Source organism: Lynx canadensis, chromosome A2 (assembly GCF_007474595.2).
Source record: "Lynx canadensis isolate LIC74 chromosome A2, mLynCan4.pri.v2, whole genome shotgun sequence".
NCBI classification, from domain to species: Eukaryota; Metazoa; Chordata; class Mammalia; order Carnivora; family Felidae; genus Lynx; species Lynx canadensis.
The window spans coordinates 114,680,952-114,693,795 of record NC_044304.2 but is presented as its reverse complement, the minus strand read 5'-3'; the positions used below and the strand labels follow the sequence as shown (position 1 = coordinate 114,693,795).

Sequence of the window (12,844 nt, the reverse complement as noted above, 5' to 3'; positions counted from 1 at the left end):
ACAAGAATGTTCTCCTTAACATGCTAGAGCTGCACGTATGAATTAGCATTAAGCATTTAGAAATATAATTTCAATATTTTGGAATTTTAAATTTCATCACTTACATATTATTTTTAACCACAGTTTCCGGGGTGCCTGGGTGGCTCAGTCAGTTAAGCATCCGACTTCGACTCAGGTCATGATCTCACGGTTTGTGGGTTTGAGCGCTGCGTTGGGCTCTGTGCTCATAGCTAAGAGCCTGGAGCCTGCTTCGGATTCTGTGTCTTCCTCTCTCTCTGTTCCTCCCTTGCTTGCACTCTGTCTCTTTCTCTTTCAAAAATAAATAAACATTAAAAAACAAAAAACCGATAGTTTCCTTCTGAGCTCTTACTCCTTATCCTAGAAGATTTACATATCATTTTAGGAAATACATTGGAGAAAGTATGATTTTATAAAACCTGTTAAAATTTGGCATTTTATTTGATGTAAGGGTATAATACGTCTGTTAATACCAATCTGAAACTGTATTTTTTCCTTAGGTTGCTAATGCCATAAAGGCTTCATTGCCTCATGGTGCCATGAAGTCTAGTAAGGAGGGTACAAGGTGTATTCAAGTTGAAATCACACCAACTTCCTCTAGAATATCAAGAAATGCAGTAACCAGCATGTCAATAAGAGGTCATAGGTGGAAAAGACATGGTAAGAAATAAAAAAGTCTTCAAATTAGAGGATTGTTGATTCTATCACATTTTTGTCTGTATTTATAGGGCTATAACTTCTAACTTTAGTAAATAATATCATAGTGGCATGGATGAAAGCTGTTGGATCAACTCCTAAATCATTATCCACAAGTGATAAGCAGTAAGGAATACAGCTCCTTATGTTACATATATGAATGAAAATTTATTTAAACATTGTATTTGTTTTTAAATTTATTTCAATACAGTAGGAGAGTAGGAAAATACATGTTAAAATTATTCACACATGGGTTTCTGTTCAAAACTATTGGCAAATATTCCTAAATGTTTCTTATTTCTCAACTCTTTGGCAAGTAAACTTGCATATTGAAACAGAACAAGTAATAGGGACTTTGACATTTTCTTTTGTACTTCCTGGCAAAGAATGCCATTTTAATGATACAACTCTGGGCATTTCTATTTACTGGAAGTTAATTTTCTTACAAGATTTTTTGTTTTAATATTTCTCCTTGATTTCTTCATTTTACTACTTAAAAATTCTACTAGAAGTTTATTTTATTTACTGTGGACTTCTTAATGCTTTCTCACTTCTCTCCCTTTTCTCAAGATTTATTATTTTTAATTTAATTTCTTATTCTTTTGGTAACTCCCCTCCTACCTACAAGTTACTGTAGTGGCAAGAATCAGTGTAAGATTACTATCACCTCTCTCAGAAGGTAATCATAGGACCAGAAGCAAAAAGCCACTTCTGTGCCCCAAGCAAACATATATATTATTATTTTCTTTTTCCTGTAAACTGTGATGAAAATGGTAGCTCCTATATTTGGTTCCAGTTGTTTTTATGGTCTCTGCAGAGAAATGCAAAAGTGAGAAGAATATTATTCATGGTGAAATAGAAAGTTCATAATAAGAACATTGTTCCTACTTAGGAAATCTAGGAGATAATATGTCAAAAGGGAATGGTGATGGAAAATTCCAGCTTACCCAATGATCATTTTCATTTTTTTAAAGTATTGTGACAGTTGTCGAAATTTCTTTAGAAAGGCATAAAAGAGGTGATAGTGTTTGCCATTAACAAGGCAAATTTTGTTACAATTTAAACATACAGAGTCTAAACATACTTCAGTTTCTTCAGTGAAAATTACGCTACTGAATGGGACTAGATTACAGGTAAAAAGTTGTTTAATTAGTATGATGGCACCCTAGACTTCAGATTTCTGTTTTGGCATTAATAGGTGAAAATAGGCTTACAGGCAACTAAACCAGATCATGTGGGTCACTGTGGCCATAATCGCTTCCAAACTACTATAGGAAATGCAAAGAATGAGTTTTAATTCTTTTTCCACATTCCCTTCTTGCTCGTTAGGTGACTGTATGGGGAATTAGAAAAGAGTATATAAGTTCTGCCATTAAAAATATGAAATATTGAAGTTCAATTGTATCTATGCATGTGTGTGTGAGAAAGAGGTATGTGTATATTTCCATGCATGCATTTAACAGAACAAGATGTGTACCCTGCAGTAAAATAAAAGCAATTTTCTAGAAATATTTTATAGGAATAAATTACCAAAATAAGAGATAAGACTACCTGAATATGCTGTATCTATTTGATTCTTACTATCTTCCAGATTCCATTTGGCTACTGTTTGAGGAGTTGGTCCTGTGTCTTAATGCGATAGCCTTGTTAAAATAATCTCTTTTATCAGCTACCGATTATGCTCATTCAGCCCTCAAAACTCTAACACTTGGATAACTCCCACTTATGTTGACAAAAAACATCACAGAGGATTTAGAAGAGAATGAACTATTAAAAAAGCAAGTCAGGTTCACGGAGGCAATATAGAATATGGCTTATCTTGTTTACCACTCTTCTGTAGTTGTGAATTCTCTTTTTCCAGTGACTAAAATACTCCTACTTTAAGATACTTATTTATCTCTACAGGTAGGTTGCATTCTCCCTTTTAAGGGTAGTCTTGGCTTCCCTTCCCAGAGCGCTGTTTTTCATTGTTAATCCCATCCTGTTGAATTAAAAACTACTGTTTTCCATCTTTGTGATCCTGATTCCTACTTGAATACCTTATTGTTCTGGGCTTTCTAGCCCACTGGCTTCTTGTGGGGAAGATAGGTAACTGTGCTTTGGTTGTTAAATATATAGGCAATTCTTAAGTTATAAATGGATTTTTTATATATTAATTATATCAATTTTAACAAAATTTACTTTTACATTAATTTTTGCAGAAACAATGTTAAAGGGTTTGTAGATTTCAGGGTGAACCACAAAAGGCTTTCATCCCATAATGTTTCTGAAGCATAGTGCTATAGGATGTAGGTTTAGTTTATGACTCTGTGAGAGCACATTTAGAGCTTCTTTATTTTATGAAACTGTTTCCTGTTCCACCTGTATCCTTACCACCCCCTTACCACACCAACCCTCGCAGGAGGAGGGATTTCATATCAGACCCCAAACTGTATCACACAGTAGGAACATGGAATATGCAACTCTAAAACTGTGATGATGAGGGTTGGGGATAGAGAAGGGACAAGACACATGAACTTAAGGCATATTTCTTTTTTTTTCCTTGTCTCTTTCTTTGTTATTGTTAGTGCCAGGAAAGAAGAAAGCAGTTGGCCCTTTTTTCTTTCCGTGGGTCTCTTCCCTTTTTCTTTTTTGTTTTCTTATATATATGTCTTTTTCAAAAATTGAGATATAATTGACTAGTAATACTATGTTAATTTCTGGTGTACAACATAATGATTTAATATATGTGTATATTGCAAGATGACCACCACTCTAGACTCTACCAAGTCTAGTTACTATCCATTGCTACACATAATTACACATTTTTTTTCTTGTGATAAGAACTTTTAAGATCTAGCAACTTTCAAATATATGATACAGTATTATTAACTATAGTCACCATGCTATACCTTACATCCCCAGGACTTACTTATTTTATAACTGGAGGTTTATACCTGGTGACTGTTTTCACCCATTTTGCCCACCCCACCCCACCCCTGACCTCTGCCTCTGGCAACCATCAATCTGTTCTCTGTATCTATGAGTTTGGTATGTTTGTTTGTGTTCCACATACAAATGAGGTCATATGGTGTTTGTCTTACTCTGGTTTGTTTTACTTAGCATAATGCCCTCAAGGTCTATCCACATTGTTGCAAATGACAAAATTTCCTTCTTTTTTATGGTTGGATAATATTTTGTTGTATACATAGCACATTTTCTTCATCCATCCATTGATGGACATTTTTTCTCCTTTTTCCAGCCTATCTGGGGAGAAGAGGGAGAGGAGTAAAGGAGGTTCTCCTATGGAAGCAGCCAAGCAGAATTTCTTTTTTTGTTTGCTTATTTTCTTCCCATCTCTTGTTATTAAAGAATATAGATAATTAAGTCATATATTAGTATGTTTGCATATCTGGGTCACCAAAAATTATATATGCAAACAAATGCATTAAATTAGAACAATTAATCACATATATTCTTTTCTCTTATTGTAACAGAAAAAAACTTTATCTTTACAGCAAATGCTAACTGATATTTTAGTGATTTTAAAGTTAATTTGGAACAGTTTTAATTTCTTACATTAATTTTTTTTTTTCTGAGCTCTTCTAGAATGTATTGCAGATCTGCCATTCTTTTCTTTAAGAATTATCCAAAGCTTATGTTTTAATGGAAAGTATTCTTTTGGAAGGTAAAAAATTAATAGTTTTAACATTTCCACACATTTCAGAATTTATATTCTTATTACTATTGAAAAACAATCCAAATTTCTAGGATTATATTTTGATCAGTTTTATTTGCTTGGCCCTTTATTTATATAATAATAATAATAATAATAGACTTTATTTTTTAGAGCAGTTTTAGGTTCACAGCAAAATTGAGTGGAAAGTGCAACATCCGTGTACCCTGTGACTCCTGCCACGTCCCCCTCCCCCCATATATGTCCTCCTCCACTATCAACATCCTATGGCAGAGAGGTACATTTGTAAGGCCCTGTAATTTTACTTTTGACCAGACAGTGTATCCTCCTATCAACTAAATAGGGTGACTTTTAAGGAACGTTTGGTTTCTACAGACTTATTAACTTAGACATGTTTGACGATTAGCACATTTGCCTAATTTCCCCCCACTTCTCACTTGATTATTTTACTATTGTACTGATACGGCTTAACTTAATGTTGTGTTTTTAAACTTTTTAAAATTTGTGTATACATTTCTGAGAAAAGTTTAATGACTTTGTAATTCCATGCCAATACATATGTTTGGAAAGTAAAATTATAATGTAGAACTGCTGCTTTTGACTTTTAAGGGTCATCATTTCAGAATTAATAGTTTTATTTATATATTATTAATTCTTTTGAGTATATTGTGTTTTACTTAGTGTATATTTTTTAAACCTAGATTTTCAGATGACCTACAGATTGAAGGCTATTTAGAAGTTATAATTTGAAAGTAAAATGCAACTAGGAAAGGATAATAATAATCACTTAAAAAGGATTAAGGTAAGGGAAGAAAGAGTAGATTATAACCAAAGCAAGAATCAAAATGAAAACTCCAATTAAAAAGAAGATAAAATAGTGAAAAAGATTATTGAAAGTTTTTTTTTTTTTTTTTTTTAAATTTTTTTTTTCAACGTTTATTTATTTTTGGGACAGAGAGAGACAGAGCATGAACGGGGGAGGGGCAGAGAGAGAGGGAGACACAGAATCAGAAACAGGCTCCAGGCTCTGAGCCATCAGCCCAGAGCCCGACGCGGGGCTCGAACTCACGGACCGCGAGATCGTGACCTGAGTTGAAGTCGGACGCTTAACCGACTGCGCCACCCAGGCGCCCTGAAAGTTTTAAATTAATAATAAAAATGCAATTCTATTACATATATATTTCCTTTAAAAAATAAACATAAGTAGCTAAAAAGAAAACAGAAAATATCTCTTTACAATTATGCTGCAATTCTATAGTAATTCTTTTTTTTTTTTTTTAATTTTTTTTTTTTTCAACATTTATTTATTTTTGGGACAGAGAGAGACAGAGCATGAACGGGGGAGGGGCAGAGAGAGAGGGAGACACAGAATCGGAAACAGGCTCCAGGCTCTGAGCCATCAGCCCAGAGCCTGACGCGGGGCTCGAACTCACGGACCGCGAGATCGTGACCTGGCTGAAGTCGGACGCTTAACCGACTGCGCCACCCAGGCGCCCCTCTATAGTAATTCTTAAATGTTACTTCTAAAAGCTTTCTTCATCATCTACCATTTCAGCTATTAATAGACCTTTTTCTTAAATCCCTGAATGATTTTCCACCACTTTAAGGTTCTATTATACAATCTGTACTTATTTATTTCCTTGTACTTTTTCCATTCCCTCTCCTCTTCCAGAACAAATTTAATTGCTGTTTTTTTGTCTGTCTCCCCGCGCCCCCCACCCCCACCAACCATTATGATTCATTCTTCTTCCACTTAAAAAAATATATATCTATACTTGGAAGAAGGTAACCAACTTTTCTCTGTTCTTTTAAAACACTTGTTAAAATATCACTTCTTTGTTCTAGAAAAGTCCCCTAATTAAGTTATGGTTGCAAATAATGAGTGCTTATAATTTTGCCAACTGGTTATCTAATAAAAAGGCTTATCTAGTGAAATCCCAATTCTTTATTACTGCCCACCATTGTTTCTACTTGTGCATTTATTTGTGAGATAATGAGGCAAGTAAGTGAAAAACATTTGGTATGATTCAAAGCATTACATAAAAGCCGATTGTTAACTCATTAAGGACTATTTAATTTGTTTCATTAGCTACACCATAATTGTATTCTTGATAAGTTTTTATTAGCTAGCTTGCTATTTGCATGGTCCTGTATTTGAGTTTTTCCATAAAATGATGTTTTTTGAAACTTATAGTTTGGATTTTCTCAATTTGAGATGAACATTTAGTGTAAGTATCAGACACAAAAGTATACATGTGTTATATAATAGTAACAACCAACTTAATGATTTTTTTTTTTGGTAATTTTTGCAGCCCTGAAGTATAGTATCCTAATCTGACATTTATATTACTGTTACAGTCTGGGCTTTTTAGAAGGTTGTTTTAATACCTGTTGTCTCACTTAATCCCAAATTAACATGAAAATAGAATAGATTGAATTTGTATTTTTCATTTATTTGTTGTTACAACTGTTTGCTCAGGTAGGTATCAATAATAAGAACAGTATTTATAAATTAGGTCCTTTTATAACATTGTATTTCATGACTTTGATTTAGTCAACAATACAAAGTTTTAAGTAGTGAAAAAGAACTAAGAAAAAGAACTACATATATATTTAGTCTTCAACTTAATAATACAAAATAAGTACACTGAGGATTTTAGGGTACTTAATAAATTATATGAAATGTTTAAGTGAAAAATAAAATAAAATACAGTTTACATAGATTAAGTCTAAAAAAGTGAAGTTTCATGTTGTTATAGCAGTTTGATCACATTTTTAGCATTGAGTTTCTATTTAAGGGATATTTAAATAAATTTAAATGATTATAGCAAAATTCAAAGAGATCTGTGATTATACTTTTTAAAAATGATGAAAAGTGTGATTTGTTTTAATTTGTTCTAGGGGTTTAGTACTAACATATTAGATGAGAAAAGAAAAATAATACAAAGATGCAGTTCATGTTGGAAAATAATTTATTGATATAGAAATTATTATTAATTTGATTATCACTAAATATCTAACTGTTGAACAAGTCTGAATAATTATAAGAAGTATATTTCAGTTAAATATTTTAGAAAATAATTATTTGTAAATATTTCCAAACATTTAAGGTAGACTCTTCCTATATTATGACATTATGAATGTCATGTCTTTTTTTTTTTTAATTTTTTTTTAAACGTTTATTTATTTTTGAGACAGAGAGAGACAGAGCATGAACAGGGGAGGGGCAGAGAGAGAGGGAGACACAGAATATGAAACAGGCTCCAGGCTCTGAGCGGTCAGCACAGAGCCCGACGCGGGGCTCGAACTCACGGACCATGAGATCATGACCTGAGCCGAAGTCAGACGCTTAACCGACCGAGCCACCCAGGCGCCCCATGAATGTCATAAGTCTTGAGATGTCACATTTATTTTGTGAATCTGATTTTATGAATTTATGAGAAAAACATTCAATTGAGGAGAAACAAAATTGCTAACAGTTATGAAAGCATTTTGAGAAACACAGAACTCATAATTTTAAACCAAACATAGCAAACTCTTAAGAATTGGTTATTGGAATTTCACATCTGTAGATAAAAATGTATAATGCTTATGTATTTATTTTAAAAGTTGCCTTACTTGTTAAGGAAATTAGAAAAAATGATCTGGCAGTTTTATAAAAAGGTTGAAATGTTTTTAGAATCATTTTGAGATGCTCCATTATTTTCAGATTCTAAAATACTATTTGAGGAATAAATTTTCCTTTCCTGATATAGATGATAAAACATTTGGACCAAAAATAAGCATTTCTTTCTAACCAAAATTAGCTCTGCATGAATTTTAACTGGCACTTTTGGTATGAATCTTTATGGTCATGGAGGACAAAATAAAATATTAGGAAATATTAGATGATCACAAGAAAAAGGACAGATTAGCCAGAGCTAAAATATCATGTTGTACAATTGACACATATAAATAAACATTAGGTTGAAAGAGAAAAGCCTCAGATATCCTGGCTTAGCCAACTTTAGAAGAAAACAAAAAAATCTTAGTCTATTTCTAGGGAAAATGAAATAAAAATGCTTTTCTACACAGGGTAGCAAAATATTTCAAAATTATTGGTCTTATGAGGCAAAAACACTTATTTGTAAATTATTGTGTTCTGCATTTTTTGTTAAGGAGGCCTTCCATTAAGGAAGAGTTCTTGCTATGGTTAAGGATTTTATTATTTATTATTGTTACTTATCATTGAGCACTGCCCTTCCCCGTTCCCCCCCCCCCCCCCACTCCCCAACCATCACACTTTTAGGAGCATTTGTTACACATAGCACACAGAAGAAGAAAAAAGCTTTTATAGATAGTTTTGTAATACATGTTACTTACCTGGTTTTGGTATGTCTGGTCATGAGGATTTTTTATCATCATGAAGGATTCACCTGTTCTGGCAGCATCCATATGTTGCACATCTCAAAGAGATTTTTTTTTAACCTGAGACTTCATAAGGACAACAAAAGAAGTTACTGAGAATGACTGTTTCCGCCTCAGTAAGAAGGATTGTATCATTTCCTATATACGCAACAAAAGCTAAAGACTTGACTGATATTTACATAAGGAAACAGGGAATAGCTCCTAAGCAGTATGTTTATAAATAAATCATTCTAGGGGCACCTGGGTGGCTCAGTCAGTTAAGCATCCAACTTCAGCTCAGGTCATGATCTCATGGCTCATCAGTTCAAGCCCGGCATTAGGCTCCGTGCTGACAGCTCAGAGCCTGGAGCCTGCTTCCAATTTTGTGTCTCCTTCTGTCTGTGCCCCTTCCCTGCTCATGCTCTGTTTCTGTCTGTCTCTCTCTCAAAAATAAATAAACATTAAATTTTTTTTTAATTAAAAAAATAAATCATTCTAGTCCATACTGTGTTTTTCTTGGTGCCCCAGACTGCTCTTTTTTATCTGGAACATCTACTTCTGGCTTCAGGACCCATATTTCTAAGTCTTAATGTTTGTTGATGTCTTGACTCAGATTGCAGCTCATTAACTGCAGGGTCCTTATTCCGTGTTTCTATGGCAGCTTTGATTTCTTCTAATCTGCCTTGCAAATTACTGGCCCAGGCTATAGATTGTTACAGTGCTGTTTTTTCTAACCCAGGGCACGCTTCATACTCAATATTTTGTGTTACATAAGTATGACTTCTGTTGATAAGAAATGCTAATAAAATACACACAGTTTATCTGTGTACCTGTCAATGGCTGCCCATTGCAATCAGAACAAAATACAAGGTCTACACTTTGGCATAGGTGATATGGTATCTTTCCTATCACTTTGACCTGAAGTGAAGACCAGACTCATCTTACTTTCTAATTCTTCAACACAGTAAGCCGTTTCTGTCTTAGGAGGTTCATACTAGTAATTTGAGATATTTGAGCTGAGGTTTGAAAGATGAGAAGAAAGTGCCAGCTTGAACTGTCTTCTTCCACATCATTATGTAGACAGTGACTTTTCATCATTCAGATCACATCTCAAATATCCCTTTCTCAAAGAGGTCTCCCCAGACCATTCATCTTAAGTAGACTTTCTCCCCTACCATCCTCCTTTACTCTTTCCCATTATGCTTATTTTCTTCACTGTATTTTCCATCTAAAATTCTGTTGTTTCCTTAATTCCCATATTGTAGTGTAGGCTCTGGGAGGGCAGGGTCTTTGGTTGGCCATTGTATCCCCAGCATCTAAAACATTGTCTGGCATATAATAGGTGCTCAATACATAGTAGTTGAATGCATAAGTGAGTGAATGAATGATAAAGAAATTTATAATATAGACTGAGCAATTCATTCCTTCTTTTTTTGAAAAACACTGTAACAACATGATAGTAAACTGAGTAGAGGGATATTCACTTATAATCCCAATTCTTAAAGAATTATCATTTTATAGGTTTTTGCATATGTATATGTATTTTTCATAGTTGTGCTCTATTTAAAATTTTTGATGTTTTGCTTTTGTTCATTTAATGTTGTCAGGCATTTTCCTAAGTTCTCCTAGTAAGTCCAGTTGTTTTAATGGCTACATAATACCACATTGACTTATATTCCATCATTTATTCAACCATTTCCTTAACATGTTAAATAATTTGTTTCTAACTTTTTGCTATTATAGATAACACTGCAATGAATAGCTTAATGACTATAGATAGCATTTTTCTTCTACTGAATAGGATAAATTATAAACATAAACTGACTGGATTAAAAGGTATGAAGCTGTTCAAATATATTATGACATTTAAAATATTTATATCTTATAAATTGCAAAGGAATGTATATCACTTTATTTTAGAGCTTACTCAAAAATACTTTTCATAATGTCAAAATGGCATGATGCAGATGTTTAAAGGATAGGTTAATTTTTAAAGCTTTGGCTTATTTTATTATTTTCACACATATTTATAAAATACTGTAAATGCCTTGGGTCATAACCAGATTCCTTTTGACTTACAAAGTAGTTTTAGTACAAAGCTGTGTAGAGTCTATGGATAAATGGTATTCCTTTATTTAAGTTGTCACTTTTAGTAAATAGGGAAGCCATAAAAAAAAAAAGAAGCTATAGCTAGGATAAGGAGCTTCATGAGTGATGTAATGGGATAGATATTTGGGATTATAAGATTACATATGAGGGAAATCACAACTTTTCGTGATCAGTTTTAATGATATTTGCAATTTGTTTTACCTTTTTTTTTTTTCTCAAAGCTGGAAGAAATTTTATAGGGAAAAATGATTTGAGTGCCTTTGAGAACCAATTTGGAAATGTCTTTTAAAGTATTCTTTAACTCTCCTTATTTCTGTATGTGGAGAGAAGTTTACCTGTTTGTAGAGGTTATACAAATAAACTATTCTTTGAGACGTTTCTCTTTGGATCTTTTTTGAACTTTTCGAATTATTTGAAGTCAAATGTAAGTATTGTTTTTTTATAGGCATAGAACAACCATGACACCTTTTGCATAGATTTAACATTAGATTCTGGGCTTTCAAACATTATGTTCTATTTTCTAATACCTTTATTCCCTTAAAATATCTCCTCTCTAATTTTCTTAAAGAAAGATTAACTTCTTCTCCTTTGCTATTTTATCTAGAGCATAATATAATTTATTGTGAACTGTAAATTTAAAAAATGTATATTTTGGACATTATTAAGCATTTTACTAAACCTGCATTTAGAAGCGGCTACTTCACTTTTCCAAAAGAGACTTTGCTTTTCTCTGCCATCTAAAAATTCTTATTAGCATAAGCTGTATATTATTTTTTTCTTTTTATGTAGTCAGGTAACACTTTCCTAGTTTACCTTTGTCATGTCTTCTCCATGATTTTTCACCTTTATTGTTTTTAATAATATCACCACCATGTAACAGGACATTCATTTAATTTATCAAGCAAATGTTAATTGGGCACCAACTATATGCAAGCTACTTTCTCAGGTACAAGGTATGCAGGAGTGACCAGATGAAAGTCCCTGCCCTCGTGGGACATGATAAATAAATAATTGTATTAGAGAGTGATTAAGTGCTGAGAATAAACAAAGTAGAGAAGAGAGTGTATGAAATATGGGGGACATTGAAACTTGATGGGATGATCAGGGAAGGTTTCACTGAGAAGGAGATTTTTGAGAAAAGACCTGAAAGAAGTAAGGAGATGAGCCATGGAAGTAGCTATGTGGGGAAGAGCATTCCAGGTCTAGGGAATAGCAAGACTGGTAAGAAAGCGTGTGCAGGGGGATTGGGTCACATGTGGGGGAAGAAACTGGAGAAAAAATAGAGAGCAAAATCATGTAGCAAATGTTGGAGTTATGTAGTTATCTTTATTCTGTAATTTTCCTGAGAATTTAACTCAAATTGATTTTGAATGAATTGAAGAGTTAGACTATAATATGTTAGAGTTAGACTATAGTATGTTAGAATTGACATTTGGAGTCAAAAGATTTTGCTGTTTAGCTCACCCGCTGAATAGTTAACTCTCTCTGAACTTCAGTTTCCTTGTCTGTAAATGGGAGAGAATATAATTGAATAATATACCCAAATACTCTAAAAAAAAAACTGTTTACTGCCGTTCAAATGTAAGTTGTGTTGTTTTTTATTCTGTTAGGCCACTAATTAATATCTTTTAAAATTTGTTAAATTTTAGTATTCATTGGCCTTGCTATGTCTGGATATTTCTACAGTTCATAATTTTTTTGGACTAGATAGTCCCTTTAATAGATCTTTTGTGAAAAAGCTTCTGTAACATAAATGGACAGGTCTTGCCTGTCACCCAACAGCGCCATGATGATTTTACTCTCAGTTGTAGTGGCTTCTGGCATTTACCTCAGATTTTTACTTGCCTTTACTTTGAAGATAGCTATTAGCAAGGGGAAATAGGCTCTGTTGGAATTTTTTAATCTCATTGAGGTAAAACTACCTCACTAACATGCTTTGGCCTGTTTAGGAAATAAACA

At 33.2% G+C, this 12,844-nt stretch overlaps 1 protein-coding gene across 2 annotated transcripts in view; it reads left to right on the top strand.

The window, feature by feature from the left end:
• FAM126A (family with sequence similarity 126 member A) overlaps positions 1 to 12,844 on the top strand; it is a 105,666-nt gene that overhangs the window by 85,376 nt on the left and 7,446 nt on the right. For both annotated transcript variants that reach the window (XM_030308091.1, XM_030308092.2), the window contains exon 10: positions 519 to 678. In XM_030308091.1, coding sequence (XP_030163951.1) covers positions 519 to 678 — 160 coding nt within the window. The remainder of the gene's footprint in view (positions 1 to 518; positions 679 to 12,844) is intronic.